General features: G+C 30.5%; 1 protein-coding gene and 1 non-coding gene across 2 annotated transcripts; one reads left to right on the top strand and one right to left on the bottom strand.

The window, feature by feature from the left end:
* Positions 1-4,335: 4,335 nt before the first annotated feature.
* LOC137813087 (small nucleolar RNA R71) lies at positions 4,336-4,437 on the bottom strand. Its single transcript, XR_011081329.1, has one exon. It is a non-coding gene; the product is annotated as a small nucleolar RNA R71 (small nucleolar RNA).
* A 4,884-nt stretch (positions 4,438-9,321) lies between these two features.
* Positions 9,322-17,345, top strand: LOC137811537 (phosphate transporter PHO1 homolog 3-like). Its single transcript, XM_068613326.1, has 13 exons — positions 9,322-10,065; positions 13,448-13,814; positions 13,902-13,950; positions 14,026-14,097; positions 14,185-14,314; positions 14,506-14,626; positions 14,728-14,986; positions 15,067-15,171; positions 15,261-15,305; positions 15,425-15,574; positions 15,867-16,145; positions 16,708-16,844; positions 16,973-17,345. Exons 1-13 carry the CDS (start codon positions 9,483-9,485, stop codon positions 17,079-17,081), a joined length of 2,406 nt encoding a protein of 801 aa, XP_068469427.1. The 5' UTR covers positions 9,322-9,482; the 3' UTR covers positions 17,082-17,345.
* The last annotated feature ends 7,717 nt before the right edge of the window (positions 17,346-25,062 follow it).

The following is a 25,062-nucleotide window of genomic DNA, read 5'->3' as shown; positions in this document are numbered from 1 at the left end:
TGAGGTCATAATGGCGAATGGGATTGAAACGCCATTTTGCTGCAGATGGTTTAGCCTACATACATTTCACATATTAGTATATGATGCGAAATGTGAAGTTAAATGTAATTGTTACGTAAAAACGTACTTATCATTGTACCTTAATCAGCTCACTCCAAACTTCGTCCTCGGCTTCAAAAAGTTTGGTGGTCTGGTTCCATGCGAAACCACTCAATCCACCAAACAAATCATGGATTTCCCTCCACCTGTCCTTCAGGCTTTTCTGCCGGTTCTTCACATTATTTTTCTTAAGACCCGATAAACCAGCCTCATTTAAAGCCATAACTATGTTAGTGTATCCTTGAGTGGTCCAACTACCATCAATTCTACACCCTTTTCGTACCTCGTCAATCATTGCATTGAGCAAAATTAGGTCCATCTTCGTCGTCCACTTGGTGAACTCTCGATAAGAACCTGATGAATTTGAAGCCACATTTTTTCCGCGATCCATCTAATTAACTTAAATAAAGTTAGGATGACAAACATTGAAAAATGGTAGAAAATATATTATTTCATGAAATTAATTGTTTACATAATCTTGCCACATTTCGTTTGCTATAGCGTCCCTAATATCACACCCTATCCTGTAATCATGTTCACGAGCATAGGTGGTGCTTGGTTGGATATCTTGTTCTAACAATTCATTATCTACTTCTTCAAGCAGAGACTCATCATTGTCGATCCCGCGTAGAAAGTTATGCAGAATACAACAAGCTAAAACAATTTTTGTCATAGTATCCACATCATAATGTGGCTCAGTCCCACTGGCTATAATTGGAAAACGTTTTTTAAGTACCCCAAAGGTTCTCACAATTACGTTCCTAAGTGATGAATGTCGATGATTAAACAACTCTTTTGCATTTTGTGACCCTCTTCGCGAATATTCTTTCAAATGGTATCTCACCCCGCGATAAGGTGTTATTATATTTCGTTTTAACATAAAACATGCATCACCAAGATAGTATTTTCCTACAAAGATTGTGGAAAGCTGTTAGTATATACTACTACAACCTTTTAATTCTTCTACACACCCAATCCCCTATAACTAACCTTCTGGAATAACCAAAGGATCGCCTCGTACCAAAGCATCTTTCAATATCCTTGAATCGGAGGCAGTTCCTTCCCAACCGGCTAAGACATATGAACTTCATGTCAAAGTCACAGGCTGCAAATATGTTTTGGGTTGGCCAATCTTTTCTCCCTCAAAAACGAGGCGCATCAGCACGTGCAACCTTAGCACGTACATGACTCCTATCTATGGCCCCTAAACAATCCTAATGTAAACAAAAATTCATAACTTTAATTAAACACAAACTAAAGAAGACATTACACATAATTTCAAGTAATGTTATTATCAACAAACCTTAAAGTAGGGGAAAAATCGATTGTTGTTAAGGATGTGTGGTTCTACAACCGTTCCATTAGGTTGAATTAAGAATTCCCCCTCCAACCTTAAAATTGCACTCAAAACATTACGAAAGTGACGGAAAACTTTCTCCAGACCGATCGAAAAAGAATGACACACTTCGATTCTTCACATTATGCCCAATAATATGCAGAAATTTCGTTACTTGTTCTTCCATGGTTGATCGATATGCATCTTTAACAAGTTCAGTTCCCTGTATTCGTTCACATAATTTAATGAAAGCTTCTGGTCCCATGCGAATAATGTGACGAGATTGTTCAGTGTGAACCAAGTACTCCATCAATTCTTGTCTGCGGCGCTCTTTTTGTGGTTGGGACTCATTGATACAGTTGCTTGTAGTAGGCACCGTGCGTAACAATTTCAATCCAAAAGCAATCAGACAAAGAATCATGACTGATGCACCTTGATTATTTTTTTTATTTGTTCTTCGATTTGTGAAATTAAATTCATGTTCGCCGCAACAAGATCGTCATAAATTGCAACTGTTTCCTCAAAGTGTACTATCTCTGCCTCATCATAATTTCTTTCCGAATTCATACCGAACGCGGTTACCGTATCAGTGTAAAAGTACACCAATACAATTACCCTAAAACGTACTTTTAATTAATTTTAATAAAAATATTAATAAAAAGTACTATATCATTCAATAACATAATTTAATCAAACAACAAATAAATATAAACAAACCAAATAATTTATGTACAATCTCAAAAAATATTAACTAAACATTAATAAATTTTATTTATATTCTGTAAAAATATTATTTACAAATAAAATATTATTTCTTATAAACAATTTAATTTTTAAACACTAATAACTATCTAAAATTATTATTACAAATTCATATTTCTTATGTAAACTTTTTCTGACTTTTTAAATTACTTTAACATTTTTTAATAACATTTAATTCTAACACTAATAATTAATGTGAAATACAAATTAAAAAATATTAAGTCAAAATCATATTTCTACTCAAAACTTTCACTGTTTTTTTTAATTACTACAATATTTTTATAATGTTTTTAATTATAACATTAATAAATTATGTTAAATCTACAAAATTGAAAACCCTATACAAATATTTTTTAAATTTTGAATTCCATTCTGTCTAAATTAAATTTTGTAAATATTTTTTTATAAACAATTCATTTTTAAATAAATAATTACTTTCTACATTTATTATTAAAATATCAATTAAAAATACCACTTCTAAAATATCAATTACTTTTTAAAAAACCTACAAATTACAAATTTCTATTTCCAATTGTAAAAATATTCATTTTAAAAACATTAATTTTTTTCTTATAAACAATTAAATCTTATAACAAAAATAACTAAAACATTTTTTTTAATGTTTTTAATGATAACATTAATAACTTTTGTCCAATCATTTAAAATAAACAAATCTATTCTTTTATAAACAATATTTAACTAAACTTTTTCAGTTTTCTTTAATCACTACAACATTTTTTTATTTGATTTAATTATAACATTAATAATTTATGTTTATTATAATCAAAAACCTAAACTTTACAAATTTTTGTTTCCATTCTGTAAATCATTCATTTCATACAAATAAATATTTTTCTTAAATCTTATAAAAATTATAATTATCTACTAAAATTAAAACAATAAATCAAATAAAGCAATTAATTTACTAACTCCTTAACATAATTAACTAAACTAAAGTCTAAACAAATTATATCACAACCAACATTAATTTAATAACTCCTTAACATAATTAACTAAACTAAATTCTAAACAAATTATATTACAAAACCATAATCATCCAAACATAAATATAAAACAGAAAAAAAAATAACTTTACATAAAAAATTTAAAAACCTGAAGATAAGCAAGAACATCACAATAGGATGACTGATAGGATGAAGAACACACCACCACGAGTGCCTGAAAATCACATAAAACAAATTAAGAAACACAGAATTTCAAAAAATTTAGAACATAATCGATTATTCCTTCAGTTATATACATAGGATAATCGATTATCCATGGATAATCGATTATGTTAGTAGGCAAAAAACAAGCATAATCGATTATGACAATAAATAATCGATTATGACCCTTTTTCCACACTCCAGATAATCGATTATGGGTTGAAATTTTTACAGATAATCAATTACTAACTTTGCTTCATCGATTATCTTCACCATAATCGTTTAAGCACCATTCAAAGACATGGTCTCACCTCAGAGGAACCCACAGATGAACCCAGATGAACCACAGAGATGAACCCAGGACGTGAGATGAACAAGCTATATGTAACTCAAGCCCCTACCACAAACTATGATGACTTACGAATCTCTCCAACCACACTGCACTACACTCTCTAATGGCTCGCTTTCTTTGCTTTTCTGTGAATGGAGGAACCACCTTCATGCTTCGTTTTATATAGCCAACTTCATTCCACACCCACCTACCTCACCCACTGCATTCACTCACCTTTCACACTTTCACACGGTCAAACGATTCCTGAGCCAAGTCAGGAATCTGATGCTTTCATGTGGCATGCATGCAGGGGCACTGTTCAGCACAAAAGTAAGGGCACCAAAGTAACTTACTATGAATGACGTGGCACTCCCTCTCCTCAGCTCAACTTTCTCTTCATCTTTGGAGAGAACCGAAATTCACTCCCATTTCTCTTTCCTTCCACCCTCACCCGCAACAATACATTGATCCAAATGGGGTGGTGTTGTGACTTCCGTCGTCGACAACAGGACCACCCATGGAAGCAAACAAGCCCTTAAGGAATGGTTAAAATCACATCCAAATCAGAGCCTCACCAGTTGGAAAGTTGTAGAGGATAAATTTTTACAAATATTTTTTCTACTATCCCGGTAAATCAAAGCAAAGTCTGACATTTCTATGTTCAAACAAGGATTAGATGAAGCCTTCTGTGAAACATGGGAGAAATTCAAAGTGATGACGAGAAAATGCCAAAACCAAGAGTTTGAGAATATTACACAATTGAACATCTTTCATAATGGCCTTAAATATGATACGAAAATGCTTTTAGACCCTGCAGTTGGTGGTACGATGATGGTTGTTGATGTATAACAGATGACAAATATTATTGATGCATTAACATCCATAAATTATCAAGTCCAAAATGATATACAAATTGAGACGAAGAAAGGGATATTGGACCATAATACTTCAGATGGAATTTTGGCTCAAAATAATAGTCTGACATAGCAGATGGAAGCATTGACGAAGCAGATATCTATGCTGCTGACACAATTACAAGATTCTTATCATAGCCAGATTCAATCCATGGAGTGTGATTTTTGTGGAGGTGATCATCCAAACGATCATTGTTCCTTTCAGAATAATCCATCTGAAGAATAAGTCCATTACATGAGCAATTAGGGAAGGCAAGGTGGGTTTTCCAACAATAATAATTATCCTCAAGGATGGAGAAGCAATCATAATCAAATTTTTTGGTGGAAACAAGATGTTAGTCCATCTAACAAGCAAGACCCTTTTCAACAACAACAACCACTATATCCTTCAATTCAGGAGAGAACAAACAAATTGGAAGATACTTTGGAGAAATTTATGCAAGCATCACAGTCTAATCAAAGTAATATTGACACTTTAATTAGAAGCCTGGAGACACAAGTGGGAAAAATTGCAAAAGCAGTTGGAGGACCCCCAAAATGGTCAATTTACAACCAACACACAGACATATCCCAAAGAGCAATGTAAGTCAATTACTACTAGGAATAGTTATATGAGAGGGGATTGGTGAAAATTTGATTGTTTGTGAGGAGAAAAAAGACAAGGAAAGAAAAACTGAGTGTGAGGGAGAAGAAGAAGAGAAAAAAGAAGAAGAAGATAGTGTACATATAGAAAAGAAAAAAGAGAAAAAACTTGAGACTAGAAAGAAGAGTGCTCTAATTCTAGATTTACCTTATCCACATGCTCCAACAAGGAAGGACAAAGAACGAAAATTTCTCAGATTTCGTGATATCCTTAAGCAATTGCAGATAAATATCCCTTTTACATAAGCTTTGTAATAGATGCCAACTTATGTCAGGTTTATGAAGGATCTGTTGATAAAAAAGAGAAGGTTTAAGGAGAAAAAGCCAATGCAATTAGAAGCTGGATGTAGTGCCATCATTCAGAAATCTTTGCCAGAGAAATCTAGAGATCTAGGGAATTTTACTTTGCCAGTCATAATAGAAAATCTTACAGTTGGAAGACATTATTCGATCTTGGAGCAAGTATAAATCTTATGCTTTTATCCATGTTGAAGAAAATTGGAGACGATGAAATACTACCTACAAGGATGAAATTGCTTTTAAGGAAAATTCAATATGTTATTTCATAAAACAATCAATTGTTTTTCTATCAGGGTTAACTAAATAGTCTTTTTGCAAAAATTTATCTAAGTACAATTCACCCCTTCTTGAACTTAGACTCTTAGTAATTCAACAAGTAGAAGTTTGACATGAAAAAGATGAATTATGAATTATGATAAACACTTGATGCTTTTTATGAGAATGTATGAGAACTAATGACTTTATGTTTGTTAATTGAAATTGAAAAATTATAGCAATTTTTTTATAGCTAGCCTACCCTATTGTTTATTGTGTTTTGTTTTCTTTATCTGTGATGATAATGTATTTTAGATGGGAGCAGATGAATTTAAATGTAAGAGAACTCCCTAATGAACAAATGGAATATATATATATTTTGTTTTCATTACTTTGTTTGAAGTTTGTAAATATTATTTTTTCTATGAAGAGAGATGTATTTTGAACTACTATACACATGATATATGTTTGTATGTAAATATTTATGTTAAAATATCATCCATATTATAATATTATATTATTAGATGTAGAAAAAATAGAGATGTTATATATATATATATTATAGATAATGTTATAAGTAGAAATTGAAAAAACAATTAAGAGTTATGCTTTCAAACACAATTTTTTCATTTTAAAATCGATTTTACAAACATAACTTATTCAATTGTATAATCTTATTTTTAAAATTACAAATAGTTATAAATTCGATAAAAATTCATCTTTATACATCAATTAATGACATTTGTATATAGATTATATTTATAACCAGTTTAAAAGTTGGCTTCCAATGAATTATGCTAACACAAAATATTGTACATAAAAATAGTAAAAAGTAAATTAAACTTTTATTTTATAATTATATATAAATTATTTTAAGTAGACAAAGTGAATTGGAAAACAAATATTAACCAGTATTTCTTAGTTAGATCAGCATATAATGTGTTATGGGATGGGAGTCCGAAGAAGGGAATTATTCTTTTCCAGTTATGTGAAAATGAAAGCATTGTCCAGTACAAAATGTTTTACCTGTAGAGTGCTAAAAGAAAGAGTAGTCTAGTAAACATAGGGTGAGAGATTATTTATGCCTATGTGTAGGGAGCATGCTGAAACCACATCATATATGTGTTTTTTTAATGTAAAGTGACATATAAGGAATGGTATTCAATTGATAGATGACTGGGAATGCTGCGTAATGTTACAGACAACAAATCAAATGAACAATGCAAAAATAATTAAAGAGTGAATGAGAAAAAAAATTATTGAGATGGGAAGAAATATGTTTTCATATAATTTTCAATAAAAGAAATTAACCAATGTTTCAATAAAACAAATGTTTAATTTTACTTGCTTATTAGATATAATCTAAACTTCTTTTCATCATTTGAAAAGAGAGTTGGTTATAAAGTTGATTTGGAGCATCTCTAATAATAAAATGCAGAAAAGTGATGTCCGGTGTAAGAAACTCACCTTCACTTTTCATACCACTCACCACCATTATTTAAATTATTTTCTCACCAAATATCAGCATTTATTACAGATATGTTTTATCACTAACCAACAAATTAGTGAAAGGAACCCTACAAATACAAATGAACATGGCTTGATGTACAACATGCATGAGCTGTAAAGTAAATCCACAAGAAACACAACACATTAATCACATTTACGTACAGAAAAAGCTGATACACTTTTTTGAGAAACCAATCTACTAACTGCTATTATTTTTAGAAATTATCTTCGGACACTTATATTTTTTTCTTACTTCCACTTTATAAATTTTTAATGGTAAAATATCATGTTTAATTAATAAAAATAAAAATAAATAATAGTTTTTGTTATTAAATTAAAGTAGAAAAGAATGATGATGGGAAAGTATCATCACCAAACAACACATTCATTAATTTATTGCAGGCCTTTTCTTCCGACATGTTTCCTGATTTCTTGAGATTTCAAAATGTAACTCACCTCTCAACAGAATTATATACCTTAAAACACGTTTGTAAAGTCACAACAAATCTGGTATATGTCACACTTTCTAATCTCTAGAGTTCTTCAAATTCCCAGAAATATTTATTTTTAGCAGTTTTAAGCGCCATAAATAAATTCTAGAACTCTCTTTACAAAATAACCTATTATAGTTTTTTTTTTAATTTAAGAAGTTAATTAGAAATTATGCAATTAACTAGGTACTAATTTTTAAACAAAAACCGTAAAATGTATTATCACTACAAACCATAACATTCCATCAAAAGTGACACACGAAGTTGAATATCAAATATACTAATTAATTTAGCCCCTTTTTTGTTATTGAGTCCTAGGAATTGGTTATATGACATCAAAACCTCAATGTCCCAAGTATAGAGAAAGTGAGGGGTAAAAGTACACAAATGTTGCAATTTTGTCCCAAAATTATTAGAATTGTCAGATTTTTTTTTATTACTGAAATCAGATAACTTGTGAGGTAAAAACACGATTTTGAAAAAAAAAATTATAAAGATATCGTGCTTACATAAAATGATTTTTGTGAAAAAAAATTGTGAAGACAATTTTAGTTATATAAAATTTATACTTTAATATTTTTTTTTTAAAAAAAAAATTTTGTTTTTTATTTTTAAAGAAATTAAATAATGAGTTAAATTATTAAAAATATTTTTTTTTATAAAATTTTATAAGAAAGAACTTAATATGCTCATAACAATTTTAACAGAAAGAGACACTACAAATGAAATAAAAGTTGATCAAAAGTTGATCGAGAGATAAGACAATGTAAATAATTTTAAAAAACCAACTATAACCAAATGTTGTGGAATTTATATTCATCGATAATATGTATACAAATTTTATAATAAAAATAATTATTTTTATTTTATTTTATTAATATAATAATATTTTTATTTTATTATAAATATATAGAATATTTTTATTTTTTATTATAAATATATTTAATATTTTTATTGTATTATATGATCTGATCTTTCAATTTTTTTGGTTTTTTTTAGTAATTTTTCTTTGCTTTGAGCTTTTTAAAAATTTAGGATAAATTAAAAAAATCATGAGTTGATATGAGAGAGACACAGTTTTTACTATTGATGAATATCTCTTTTTCTATACTTCCATACTTTTACCTAAATTAGTGATCTAAATAAATGATATTAGTGTTGATTTCCTCTTATAAACAGTATCTTCTTTGAAACAAAGGCTTAAAGTCACTTTTTTTTACCTTATGTCGTTTTCATTAAAAAAAAAATCTACCAATATGATAATTTGGGATAAAATTGTACTACTTATGCTTTAGAAAAAAGTGAGGTGGATGTTAGTCAAGTCCGAACAAAAACGCAACCTAAACAATTATTAAGATAAATGATAATTTAACCATTTTTAGAATTGTATAAATTTCTGATTGATTTTACGAGTTTGTAATTAAATATATATAATAAAAGATAAATTTAAAATTAAATAATATGAAAAAATTAAAATATATATAATTTGAATTATTAATGCCTGTACGGTAGGGAGAGGGTGGACTCCTGCAGGAATAAAACTCTATTATTTACATTTCCAGAAGCTTCCAAGGAAGCACCTTTTCGTTCTCTTTTTCTAGTTAGATTCAACCATTACTTCTCATCACTCTTCATAATTCCAAGTTAGAATCAAGATTGCACAAAAAAACCATAAAAATGAAGTTTGGGAAGGAATTTGCTGCACAAATGGTACCAGAATGGGAGCAAGCATACATGGACTATGGCTACCTAAAATCGCTCTTGAAAGAAATCATAGTTCAGAAGCAAAGAAACAGGCCTCATTCCAGTGCCACCCCATCAGTTCTAAAGAGAAAGTTATCACTCTACAGAACTTTCAGTGGCCTCACACAGAGGCATTACCAGCCCTCGAGCCCCGACCAGGATATTGAGAACCAACCCATTTTGGTGCACTCAGTGGTGCGAGATGGTCATGAAAATTTTGAAACTACCTTTCATATGAGCGCAGAAGAAGGTGGAGAGTACGAGTTGGTGTACTTCAGGAGACTTGATGACGAGTTCAACAAAGTGGTGAGGTTCTACAGGTCCAAAGTTGAAGAAGTAATGAAGGAAGCTGCTGAGTTGAACAAGCAAATGGATGCTTTGGTAGCATTCAGGGTAAAAGTTGAGAATCCAAATGAGTCATTTGATTGCTCAGTTGAGATGACTCGTCTTGCTTCTGATGTCTCTGCTTCAACCACAGTTTTGCATGCTAATACTCCCAGGGGAGTTCAGCTCAACAGTAAGTTTCCATCTTCATCTTCTACATTCTGTTAGTATGTGTGTTCTAGTTAATCTCAGTCACTGCTTGCTCAATTCTTTTCAACCAATTTTCACTTCACAGGAGTTCAATTCTATAATTTAAGGAAACGGTTGAAAAGATTTCTTTCATACCAGAAAGAGTAAAAACATACACTGACACACACTATAATAATATTATAATATTTAAAATAAAAATAAATTAAATATAATAAAACATTATTTTATTAATTTGTACAATGTATGTTTTTTATTTTTTGTGGGGTTAAGATATCACCACTCATAATTTAAATGTTTAGAGAGTATAGTTAGTCATTTCAATTTTCACTTTAAAGGTCAAAAGAAGTAATCTTAGTTACTAAAGTAAACCTATTTTTTCTTAGGAATATTTGCATATTTGGAGCAGACATTGAAATTGATGTGATAACAAATGCTATTTGCAATATGACCCCAGTCATTCAAAAATATCACTGATTTTATGTCGGTAGGTGCGTGTAACTTGTGGTTATCGTGTGGTGATTAAGTTTGAAAAAAAAATATAATGGTCGATCTTATCTGATTACTGTGGTTGGGTTGGGACACATCCATTATTGTTTACCAGGCATTGGGTTATGATTGATATTACATTTTTTATTACCAGTCTTAATATTTATTTATTTTATTTTATATGATTTTATTTATTATATAAAAATAATAATTATTTATAATACATTATATTATAATAAAAAGGGTTTGATTAATCAAACATTCTAAACAGTTGAATTATACGAATATGAACACTTTTTTTAATTTAGTCAAATATTTGTTAATTTATGTTTTGTTTTTTTTTTTTGCGACTGTACTTTTATTTTTTTTATTTTCATTATAAATTTTGTATTATGAATTTAAAATGTAATTAATGATAAAATAAAAAATAATTTAATATGAAGTACAAAATTTTATTCTATATTACTATAGATAAAGATAAATAAAATATGATAAAGCAAACCGTACAAACAGCTGAGCAACTCGCACTTGGCAAGGTTGAATAACTTAATATTTATTTATTATAAAAAATAAGTTACAAGTTTTTTTGGATAATTTTACGAAACTGTCCCATAATATTACCCTTCTTATTTAGACAGTGAGTAAGTTAAGTATCTAGGTTTGGTAAAACCCATAGTAACATGCAGATCTTTAATTTAGGACAAAGTTTAACATACATAATTATGTATTATATTTGGATTTATAGTTGAGTTTGAGACTCTTGAAATGTGTAATACTTATATTGGAAATTGAGAAATTGGTAGGGGAGACATGGTATAGTGTAGTAGTTTTGTTACCTGGCATGCTTAAGATTACAATAGGAGGATGACAAAGCGGGGGTCATGCGAGTTGCTTTTCACAACGCGCTATAAAGATGTAGGAGACAGACTTATTAATCTAGTCATTATGTTCCGCATAGTTCGCACGGGTTAATGATAGATAGGATGAATTGGTTCGCTGATCTGTATAAATAAAAAAGTTATTATTTTATTTTTTTCTGTTAAAAAATATCATACATTTTTCATTTATTATTGTAGTGTGATTTTTATTTTATTTTAAAAAATAATTTAATGTACTAATAAAAATGTAATGTTTTATTTTAATAATCTAAAAAAGTTAATATTAAGAGTAACATTGGATCTAGTTTTAAGTAAAGTCTTATATTTAAAATTTATTAATAAAAAAATAATATAAAAAAGAGATTTCAATAAAATACTCTTTAAAAAAATTAGTCTTCTTTATTAGAATATTTGTACCAAAACTTTTGATAAGATTTGATACATACAGTGAAAGAGGGAAAATAAATGCAAAAATAAAACTTTAATTATTTTTAATCAAACATTCTAACAATTCTCATACTAAATTCATATTTTGATCTTAATTTAATGAATTGAAACATGGATAAGATTTTATTTTTTTAAAAAAAAATATTTTTTTTTATAATTAATAAAATTTTAATTATTTTTTTTAAAAAAATTTCTTATGCGCGGGTTAACCCGTGGACTACCTCTTATGCGGGAGAGACTAGTAAAATGAATCTGCATGCCAAACACGAGACATGTCTATGTGGGACAGACCAAACACAAGATAATATATGCTCAGGGTATATGGTATATCTTAGTATATGCTACCACTTAAAGCTCTTTTAAGATGAATATTAAACAATTGAACTAATTTGATTAAAGCAAGAACTGTTATTGTGAATTACAAAATATATATATATATATATATATAAATAAATTTGTGAAAGGAACGAGTGATGGAGAATAAAGCAATAACTCCTAAAAGAAAAAGACAAATCCTGAAGAAAGGTTGACGAGATAAGGGACAATTCTCACATTTCATCCAAGAATATTTCTGTGTATTATATCTCTCTGAAGGTTATTTTTCACCAATACTCATTCTGACTCATGACAGTGCCTCTTCCATCTAAATCAATCAATCTTGTCCTCAAGGTTGAAGCTAGCTCGATAGTCTGAATGAACGAATACATGAGGGACATATTGTTGCCCTCTAAATGATGGTTCCAGATTGCACTAACTAACTTGGTTGGACTATAGGACCCAACTCATTAGACATCGTGTTATTGACCATGAACACCTTTGCATAACTTCAACAAGCACACATGAAAAACTGGGTCATTTTTTGCAGTTGGCGACGATAACAACTTGTAAACAATTAGTTCTACTATTTCCATTATTGGGAAAGGTCCAAAAATATCAGACTCAAATTTCTATGTTTTGTGAAGGGTCGTTGATTGTTGTCTATATAACTGCAATTATAAAGGTAAGATGACCTTTTTGGTATCTTTATTTGTAATTTTTATTTAGCAATTGCATTTTTCAAACCGTCATAATAAAATTTTAAATGCATGTGCAATTGTGTTTGTTTGTAAGCTTTTGCCTGTACTAGTACAAAACAAGTCGTGGCAGGCCAATGGTGTCCTACTTTTTAGTAAGACATAATTTACTATTTGCCTGTGTTTAGAAGTTCCATGATTACAATATGCAATATATCAGTTTTGCTTTTATCCTTTTTATTCCTATGTCTATGATTTACTTTTTGTTGTGCTTAGGGGTTTCATAATTAGAGTATAGCATTTATCAGTTTTGCTTCTATCCTTTTTTACTCGTATTACTACGCATGTTGGTTTTTATATTTCACATACTGGTTTTGCTTTTCCCTGCATCTGATGGCATAATCTTATAGTATCATTTGATGAATCCATCTTATAACCTCATCTCATAACATCATTATAGTATACTAAATTCCAATGTTTAAAGTGAATGGTAGAGAAGTTCTCAGTTTATGCGTTGAGTCATTTTCTGGTGCATGGACAGGAAGGATTTCCACGGTAATTGAAGATATCAGAGAGGAAGGAAGTTCCCATGATGGACATTTAGAGAAGTTTGACAATTTTGTCGAAGGTAAAGTGATTGAAACTACTAACAAAAAAGTTGAAGTACAGAACAAGAAGAAGAATATCAAACCTATCAAACCCATCAAACCTGCTTCTGTGGATATACTTAATCGAGTGCAGCTAAATAACACATATGAGACTCCTCGTTCAACTATAAGAGGCATCATCAATTACCCTGGCCAAGCAGAGTTAAATTTCAACAAGGAAAATTTGAGCAAAGTAGAAGAAACACTCAAACGGGCTTTTGTTGAGTTTTATCAGAAGCTTCGACTTCTAAAGAACTACACGTTGTAGACGCTATCACAATCTCTTTTACATCAATAGTTGTGTTATCTTAACGTTTCTTATGGATTTGTATTTACTTCATGAAACAGATTTCTAAATGCGTTGGCATTTTCAAAGATAATGAAGAAATATGACAAGGTAATTACTAAACTTTCAAAAACTTGAAGCAAGAAACAAAATTGCCTATTCACCTCGATTTTTTTCATGCTTTAGATCACATCAAGAGGTGCAGCAAAAGCTTACATGAAAATGGTTGATAACTCCTGCCTTGGGAGCTCTGATGAGGTGAGAATTGCATATATGGACCTAAGCCTTGGCATCATCATTTTGAATGCATTATTACTTAGTTTTATGAAACTCTTTTCCCTGCAGGTCACCAGGCTTATGGAGAGGGTGGAAAATGTATTCATTAAGCACTTTTCCAACTCAAATCGAAATAAAGGAATGAGCATCCTGCGACCTAAACCAAAGAGAGAAAGGCACAGGATTACATTTTCCATGGGTAAACCAGTACTTGATGTGTGTGTGTACATGTTACATAGATATGCATAAAAAAATATGGAATTTTGGTGTGCAATGTGTACTAACTTTGTATATTCGCAAACTTCATGAGAAATCATTACATGGTTCAAGATTATCACACATATTCATGGTCTTGAAACAATCTTCACATGACATGTAACTGGTGCTCAGGTTTTTCTGCCGGATGCACTGCTGCTCTAATAGTGGCTCTTATTCTAATTGTCCGTACGCGTAAAGTCATGGATCATTCAGGAAGTAGCAAATACATGGAAATCATGTTTCCTCTTTACAGGCAAATTTATATGCTGATTTTGAAATATACATCTTGTCTGTCTGTAATGTGAAAAGGAAGCAGAAAAATTATAGCTAACTTGTCGTTTTCAAACTCTGCAGTTTATTTGGATTTGTAGTTTTACACATGCTGATGTACGCTGCTAATATATACTTCTGGAGGCGATACAGAGTGAACCATTCATTCATATTTGGTTTTAAGCAAGGCACTGACTTAGGCTACAATCAAGTCCTTCTCCTTAGTTTTGCCCTGGCAGCATTGGCACTAACCAGCGTGCTAGTAAATCTAGACATGCAAATAGATCCTGTGACAAAAGATTACAAATTATTCACTGAACTTTTGCCCGTTATCTTGGTTCTAGTAAGGCTATTAGTCCATCACATTAAGTTTGTCAGAGTCCTTTTGTAAAGTTACGTAGTGAATTCATTTCTACTCTGCAGATTGTGATTTCCGTTTTATTATGCCCATTAAACATCGTATATCGATCAAGCCGAGTGTTCTTCCTTGCATCTCTGTTTCACTGCATCTGTGCTCCTCTATACAAGGTAAAGAGAAATTGTAGCCAAGATAAGTTACTAAAGATCCCCATTTATTTTGAAAATGATTTTGCTCGGATCTCTTAACACTGCTTCAGGTCACACTGCCAGATTTCTTCATGGCAGATCAATTTACAAGTCAGGTCAGTGAAAGCCATGGGATTATACTTTACTTTTCTGCCTCTAATGTTACAGCTTGTAGTACCATTTTCCCTTCCATGATCAATGTCACTCAGATAATATAATTTCTTTACCTATTCAGGTTCAAGCCTTGAGAAGTTTTGAGTTCTACATATGCTACTATGGTTGGGGTGACTTCAAACACAGAGAAACAAATTGCAAGTCAACAAGGGTATTCATAGCTTTCTCATTCATTGTCGCTGTGATTCCATACTGGTCTCGCTTTCTTCAGGTACACACTTCATTCCATTTTCCTCCGCACACATTCTAGCTGTAGGTCTTAAAAACAAGAATACAGGTATGCATGGAGCATTTGGAAGGGTTTCTATCACATAAGCAAGTGTGTACTATATATGTTTTCTTGTATAAGTGCTTATGGAAAAAGTTCATCCAAACATGAAGTATAATAACAGTTAACTTAAGCTGTTTATTGAAACATGCTCTTGATTAAGAAAGTAAATGTGCATGGTCTTGATTAAGAAATGATTGAGACTGTCAAATGATGTTCTTCTTTTTCATGCCAGTGCCTAAGGCGACTTTACGAGGAGAAAGATATAATGCAAGGATATAACGGGTTGAAGTATTTCCTCACTATTGCAGCTGTTTGCCTAAGAACAGCTGATTCTCTTGATGGAGGATGGCGTTGGAAAGTGATGGCCTGGATATTCTCAATATCTACAGCCATTTTCTCCACATATTGGGACCTTGTCATAGATTGGGGCCTCCTCCAAAGACATTCCAAGAACCGATGGCTCAGAGACAAACTCCTACTCCCTCATAAAAGTGTATATTTCGCAGCTGTGGTATGAACTTAACAACGGGAACAAAAACTTATTCGACTTGGATATTTTCTAAGATGTTTATGTTAAATTTCTGCTTTTCTTTCTAAAAAATAATCTACACACTCAGTTTGTAGTTTGACTTGTCGCTGCTAGTATAAACTATGTTAAACAAAAATTTAACTGTTACTTAAACATAGGTCTATGCTAATAATATGATGTTTCTGTGAAGAATCCAAATATGTGTTTGAGTTCGATATTAAGTAGAAATGAGAAATGCTAATAATACGATGTTTCTGAGAAGAATATAAGTATGTGTTTGAGTTATGATAAAGTTGAGCAAAACAAAAAAACTCTTTATCTTAAACTCATTATAATATCTTACATGGGTTACTTGTAGCTGAACTTATATGAACAAGTTTAAAAAGTGAATTTGGAGAAACTAATATGAGAGAGTTTCTTCTATTGAAAAAATTCACTTAAACATGCTTGCATAATATATATACCATTCTCAATAGACAATATGGATTGCTTTTTTAGTGTGTTTTATTTGTGGAAGTTGATGATTTGTTGAAACCATACACAGGTGCTGAATGTCTTGTTAAGGTTTGCATGGTTACAGACAATATTGAATTTCAAATTCTCCTTCTTGCATAGACAAGCCATGATCAGCATTGTTGCCAGCTTAGAGATCATTCGTCGTGGCTTATGGAACTTCTTTAGGTAACCAAGAGGAAAACAACATCTTGGTAGTTCTGTTTTGCATGCCACAAAGGAAAAATATTTTATTTGTACTGCATTTAAAAAGTTCATTTGCATCATGTATTCATTCTTACACTTACGTGATTCAGGGTGGAGAATGAGCATTTGAACAATGTTGGCAAGTACCGTGCATTCAAGTCTGTGCCTCTACCCTTCAACTACAACGAAGATGATGAAGATGGAGATAAGGAGGAGTAATTTGGCAGGAACATGCAATAGAAATGCTTGAACGTCTACATACAAATTTGAAAAACAAAAAACGAGTGGTCACTGGAAGAAACAGCAAAATTTGGATCTAACTTTTTTCATCTACATCTCCCAAATGACTTCATCTTGTTTTCTTTTTCTTATGCTCTCAGTTCCTACACCACCATTGGTTACTACTGCAATGTTTTACGGTCGTTTTATAACATTTTGTGATTTCCTAACAATTAAGAGTATAAAAAATCATGTTAATCAGCATGGCATTTCTACAAATCAATTAAATAATAGTCATATCTTATAATTTTAAATTTAGCATCGTATTTTATTCTATTTTTTTGGTTTCCTCCTCAATCTTTTATGATTAAAAGAAAAGCTTAATTTAAGTTTTTGTTTCTATAAAATTATTTAGAAAATTAAAAGAAAATTAAAAGAAAATTAAAATTCTAGAAACTTTAACTAACAATTTTTAGAATTATAAAAACAATATAGAAAAGCAAACACAAGATATGCCATCGAGTAAAATAATCTTTATGCACCTAGTACAGACAACTTTTAGAAAATTAATTTAATGTAACATGTGGTGTCATCTCTCATTATATGAAGTTCGTAAAAATTCAAATGAAGTTTCTTTCCATCAAATTCATTACTACATTATTCAAAACTCATTTACATTACCCATCATATCTAAATTTACCTTCTACAACCACATAAAGTTACCTTTTACAACCACATAGATTAGGACATTTACCTTTTTTCACTTTTTAATAATAACACCCAACTATTTTCATAAAAATTTTCCTACTATATTCCATACCAATCCCAACAATTTCCTAACCAAATGACTAATATCATTCATTCTTCATCTATTCTTGCACATGGGAGAAAACTAAGATTGTAAACATGAAAATAGTTTTTTCTCTCAAGATTTATCGGAGACTGTGGAAGATGACATCATTGCTCCCATGGAAAAGTAGAAATACTCAAGAACATTATATTTTCTACAAGTGGTAGATACAATTTTTTCAAGAACAATCTCACAAGTGTCAAAGAGAGATAGAACACACTACTAGAGTTTCAAGAAAGTGTAAAGGTAAGGATCGTTAGGTCTCTATTAGGTGAGTTTGAGTTATTAAGTATGACAAAATTAGAAATCATTAAAGATTAGTCAGTAAAATGAGAGCATGTGGAAAATTATTGTTGACAAAAAAATTACGAGAAAATTATAATTTCTATTTTCTATAATTGTGATGCAATCGTAATAACAATTATTGGTAACATAACTGATAGTGTCTCTTGAAACATACAGCAATGATTAAAAAATATAACGATGATTATATTGAAAAAAATCATAAAAAATAAATTTATAGTAATTTTCTTGCAGGTTCATAAAATCTTATGAAATATTAGTAAGAAATTTTCTACTAAATATAAATAGTTTTTAAAGAAATTTAAGAAATGGAATCAAATCCACTAAAATTTATTGAGAAACTTGATGAGAATTCCTAGAAGATGGTATCCCATTAAAGAAAAGGAAAAGAGGTAAAAAAAGAGATCTAAGGGAAAAAAATTGTAAAACTGTGTGGTTGTTTAAAATGGCTAAATAATTATTCACAAAAGTGTCTATAGTCACATGAGAAACACTGATGGAATGCGAGCCAGAGGCAGTACATCCTTTCCGGTAAGCAGTACGTGTGGGTGTGCTTATTTGAGAGTCACCAAGGAAGTAGTAGAAATGTCATAGAGTTGAAGAATATGCAATCGGAGAGAAGGAAGAGAGAAAGAGTCACGAGTCATGTAAGAGCAATTGAAATATTATTGTGTGAAAAATATTCTATGTAGATGAAAAATACAACTCAAAAACAAAAAAGAGATATGGTGATAATCGGCATCTCAACATTCTCTCCTCAAGTTGGATTATGTATGCTCATTATACCAAGCTTTTTAACAAAATTTTGAAAAAATGACCCAGTTTACGATTTTTGTAAACATATAAGCTAGTTGATTGGAAGATCGAATGGGTAATAGATGTAGATTTTTATCTTGTATCTTCTCATGAATCACATGACAATCTATGTCAATGTGTTTCGTTCTTTCATGGAAGTTGGGGTTATGGGCGATGTGACAAGTTGATTGGTTGTTGAAATAGAGAGTAACATGATCAAAGGGTTGTGTATAAAGGTCACGAAGAAGATAGTTGATCCATTGTAGTTCACAAGCAGTAGCTGTAAGCGCTCTGTATTCGACTTTAGAGGAAGAGCGAGAAACATTGTTTTGTTTCTTTGTCTTCCATGAGATGAGTGATGCCCCTAAGAAAATGTCTCAGTCTGAGTTGTTGAAGGCCTTTATGTGCACTTCAAATTTAGCATAAAAAATAGTCTAAGTTCATGATTGGATTTGATGTAATGAAGAACATGTTGTGCAACTTGTTGATGATGAATTGTGGGTTCTTGAACAAATTGACTTAGAATTTGAACATCAAAACTTATATTTGGCCTAGTGTTGATGAGATATAAGAGTTTGTCAATGAGTCTTATATAGGGATTGCGATTTTGTAGCTTATCTACAATTTCAAAAAGAATTTTGGTGTTGGACATAAGAGGAGTAAAACAAGGTTTACTTGCAAGCATCCAAAATTCATTTCCTTTAACATAAATGAATTCCTTTCTTAGATCTAGCCACCTCAAGTCCATCATCTTAGTTCTTCAAGATCTTTGATATTAAAAGATTCATTTAAAAAAATTAATTCTCTCAATTTATTGTAAGAAATTTCCTACAAGAAGGATATCATCAACATAAGCAAGTAAAACAATGAGAGAATTTTTAGTTTTTCTAATAAAGAGAGAATAATCATATTTAAATTGTGTAAAACTGAAATTGGTGAGGAAAGAGGATAGCATAGCAAACCACTGTCTGTTGGTCTGTTTAAGTCCATATAGGGACTTTGTGACTCTACAAACTTGGTTATGTCTTTCGGTAATTAACCTTGTAGGAGATGTCATATACACTTTTTCATTAACATCTCCATGCAAGAATGCATTGTTAACATCTAATTGACGTAAAAATTATCTAACTAGTCAATCCCTCCAAGTTAAATGTAACCCTTGGCAACAAGTTGGGTCTTATATCCCTCAATAGTTCCATTAGCTTTTGTGTTTGATCTTGTAAACCCAATTACATCCAATATGTGTTTCTCCTGCTGGTAGATCAGTGAGGTATCGGGTGTGATTTTCTTGTATAGCTTTAATCTCCGTATTCATGGTAGTAATTCACTTAGTATGTTTAAATGCTTGTTCAAAAGATTGAAGTTCAGTGTTAGAAGATATAACAAGATTTTAATTTAGATATTTCTCAAATGAATGCTTGTAAGATAAAACAAAAGATATATGATATGGAGTCTTAAAATTGTTCTTATTTTATTCAGTGGTTATGGAACTGTTAACCTTAGAAAAGATTGTATTCTCTTTTCACTGGTTGATCTTATCAGATTATCACTTGTTGGTCTGTTATGGCATTCTTCTTGAATCTCCTAGTCTTGGTTGTGAATCTCTTCTTCAATATTGACTAATTGTTGTCTAAATTTTCCTTGATAGAAAAAAAATATGATCTTTATAACTAGTAGGTCCTCTATCAGTGTTAGTAAAGATGATACTATCATTATTAAGGGTTCTAGTAAAAAAAAAAAAAAAACTAATTTGAGTAACAGGGTCATGGTTAGCGTCAGGAGCATCGTCATAAATTTTATAAGGAAAGATATTTTCCTATTTTCCGTATCCAACAACACATATCCTTTAATTCCTTATTTATATCTAATGAAATCACATTTCCTAGATCTAGGTTCAATCTTAATATGATTATGTTCAAGATTGGAAGCAAAATAAAGAGATCCAAATATTTTCAAATCAAGATAAGTAGGAGGTATTTTATGTAATAGTTTATAAGAAGATTTTTTTTTAGAATATAGAAGGTATCCCTGATTATTAAGCATGTGCAACAACATCCGACCAATAATTTTTGGGTAAACCAAATTGAAAAAGAAACTGCAAGTTATGTTAAAAATGTGTTGATGTTTTAACATAGTTCTGTTTATGTAAAATCTACAAGATTGTTTTTATGTAAAATCCAAATTTATCATACAATTCAATAAAATCAAACTCCTTACAATTTTGACACCATATTTAAACTAATCTTTAACATATATGACACAATTGTATAAAAAAACTTTAGTTTCGACTTTCGATTTTATAAAATATATCTAAGTGTGTCTAGTATGAGCATCAACAATGGTTAGAAAATATTTATGCCTATTAACATAAGGAATACCAATAGGACCCATATATAAACAATTAAGGATTAAAAGCATTTAAGGAATATGTATTACTTTGCTGAAAGGGGAGTTTATGTTGTTTGGCATAATAAAATACCACAAGAAGTCTTAGAAACAAAATTCACACAGGGAAAATTCTTGCAAATGTATTCAATAGTTTTGCTACTAGGATATCCTAATCTTTATTCTTGCAAATGTATTTAATAGTTTTGCTACTAGGATGTCTTAATCTTTAATGCCAAAGATCAATATTATTTTCATTACAATTAAGAATAGTATTGACCGAAAAACCATTCTTCTATAATTCAAGATGAAAATTATGAAGATAGTATAATCCTTGGCATAGATCAACTTGTCCAATCATCTTGGATGAAATGTTGTCATGAATCTAACATTTCTTAAGAGAAAAAAAAACTGTTTACAGTTTAAATCTTTAATAAGCTTGTGAATATAAATAATATTTAATGAAAATTTAGTTATATATAAAATATTGAATTTGAACAATTCCAGCATAATGGACAATGATAAAGGAACTGTTAGGTAGTTTTATATTGATAGGTCTAATTTTGTAAATAACAGTAAAATGTTCTTTAAGATATGTCACATGGTTAATAGCACCAGTGTCAAGGATCCAGGAATTCTGACCCTTTACTTGTGTTTCTGGTGTAGTAGTTTCATTACTGTACCTTTTGAATCTAATTGACATTTATTGCTTGTTGTTGAGGATTCTAAAAGTTGTAAAAGCCTTTGCAACTGATCAGTAGTAAAAGAATTTCTTTCTTGTTTCTCTTCTTGAGAGTGGCTATGATGTAAAGAATCATTCTATACATTTAGATTGTAGACTCTATCTTTATTAGTAATAAATTGTTCAATCTTTTGTTTGTACCATGAAGGATATCCATGTTTAGAATAACAATCATCCACAACATGATTCATTTTATGATAGTAAAAGTATTGCTTGACCTGATTATTTGATCTGCTTCTGTCTCTCCCTTGACCACACCATGCATTTCCTCTTCCTTGAGTTTTCCAAAAAATCTAATTTTGATTGATTTTGGGGTTTCCAAGAACCTTTTTCTTTTTGTTTCCAATTAGCTTGTTTATAATTGGTATTCAAAAGAACCTTTATTTTTGAAGTAGCACTTGTAAGTTGTCTTTCCTGTTGAATCACTAAAGAAAAAACTTTGTTTATGTTGGGAAGAGGGTCCATAAGGAGGATTTGAGTTTTAACAATATTGTAAATCTTACCAAGACCTTTTAAAAAACACATGACATACTCAGAATCTCTGTATTGAACAAAGATTTTAGACAATGCACAATTCAAAGGAATATTACAAACACAACTAGGTATAGGCCTAAGATATCCAGGTTCCTCCCAAAGATTTTTTAGATCAGTACAAAATTGAATTACATTTCTTTCTGTCTGTTCAATGGAATGTACTTCCTGAAGTAAATATGAGATTCGAAAATAGTCCCCCTTAGAAAATCTTTCTGTCAAATCTTCCCAAAGATTATTGGCAACATCAATATACATTACATGCCCAAAAATTTGTGGTGTTAAAGGTTCTTGAAATCCAAGAAAGGACCATCACATTACATCTTTCTCAGACCTCAAAATTAGGATTGTTACTACTAGTTTAGAAATATTATCATCAACAAATTTTAGCTTGTTTTTGGATAAAAGAGTCATCTTCATATATCTACTCCAAGTGTCACAGTTAGTTGGAGAAACAAGAATCAATCTTGGATTTTCTCCAGGATGCAAATAATAATAAAAAAGTTTCTAATAAAGGTGACTTCATTGTTCCTTAATAGAAAAATATCAAGAAAGGATAAAGAAAAAACAACAACAGAAGCAAAGTAAGTCTTAACCTGCTCTAATACCATCTAGAAGATGGCAACCTATTAAAGAAATGGCAAAAAGGTAAAAAAGAGATCTAGGGACAAAATCATAAAATTGTGTGGTTATTCAAAAGGGGCAAAATAATTCTTCATATAAGCATCTACATTCACACGAGAAAACATCCATTGAGGTTGATGAAGATGGAGAAGATGCAATCGAAGCGAAGGAAGAGAGGAAGAGCCATGGGTCAGGTAAGAGCAATTGAACTGGAATATTATTGTGTAAAAAACATTCTATGTAGATGAAAACACAACCTAAAACATGTTTATATAGGTTTTGGAAGACCCAAAAGCAAAAAAATATACTGGTGATAACCGGTGTCTCAACAATATTATTAAGTAATTTACTTTTCAACTTTATGGTACATAAGGAATTCATGAATATTGTTAGTTAGATTATTAAGAAAACTCCATTTGAATAGATAAGTGTGACGTGAGGCACTTGGTCACTTAGGAACCTCAAAGTGCAAGGCCCTCCTCATCACCAAGTTCCTCATGTGCTAAACATCTTCCTCAATCTCAAACCACCAGCAGTAAAGTACTAGAAGGTTTTTCGTGACATTAGAGAGATTTAAGGTGTTCAAAGAAGATATTAAGAGAGATGGTGGATGGATCTTTGAAAGTAGAACAAGAGGAACTAATGAAAATGTCAACAAGTATTAAAGTGCTAAAGCTTTTAAGAAATTAAAATTCATGAATAGAAATTTGAAACATTAAAAACGACATTGAAAAAAAATATATTAAATAACATGTTACATTTCATAAGAAAAGGATCTAGAGTATGCAATATTCTAAAATGAGGCATTTTTAACCTGAGCAAAAACTAAACAACAACCCCACCATCAAAATCCTTTTGGACCATCTTCCAATTTGAGTTTTGATATGACCATTTTAGGTCAAGTATACACTCTTATTATATGACCTACAAACTTTCTCAATAAGCAAGATTGTATATATCTTAGGAAATAAAGATACACTGATAGCAATAGAAAATCAAAAGGTAATACATATACTAATGAGTCAATTGTAGTCATCCAACATCTCAAATCCTATTCGTTGTTCAACTTAAACTTCATTGGTTAAGCCATATAAAACATGTTATTTAGACAAAAATAATGATATCTCACTTGTTACCATAAACTTATCATCACATCCTTTGAAATGAATAAATTTAGTCATATTTATCTTTTCACATTGCACTATTTAATCAATGCCTTTGATTGAAGCAATTGGACAATTTTGAATTTAAAGGTACCTTGATTTTGATTCTATATGCTTCATTATTATATATTCCCCTTTTCCTCCTTTAAGGGATATACAAAATTAGTGGTTAACAAGAGCTTTGAAATTGTATTATGAGAATTAAAGAGTTTTAATTAGTTGACAATTTTAAACACACCCTAACTTCTTTAACTAAACTAAATTAAAAACTGTTTTACTACCAAGTGAGAGAATCCAACCAAATATACCATCCATCTCTTTAATTGCTCCTAACAATCCTTTAATTATTACTAACCACCCTTTAATTGTTGCTAAAGAGACTAATGTGATAATAGAGTTATAATTCAAGAATCTATTTAAATATTCATTAAACACTGTTACTTTGTCAAACTATTTGAATAATTCGACAAAAATCAGGCTGCAGACTTGTATTCGTCCAACTTGCGTTTTGTCAAACCATTTCAAATATTTTCTTGACTTTTTATTTCCTTCAATCAATTTTTTAAACATAAATAAAAAAATAAAAAA

This window comes from Phaseolus vulgaris, chromosome 2, assembly GCF_000499845.2.
Source record: "Phaseolus vulgaris cultivar G19833 chromosome 2, P. vulgaris v2.0, whole genome shotgun sequence".
Classification (NCBI taxonomy): domain Eukaryota; kingdom Viridiplantae; phylum Streptophyta; class Magnoliopsida; order Fabales; family Fabaceae; genus Phaseolus; species Phaseolus vulgaris.
The sequence above is the reverse complement of the archived record's forward strand: the minus strand, read 5'-3'. Positions and strand labels throughout refer to the sequence as shown.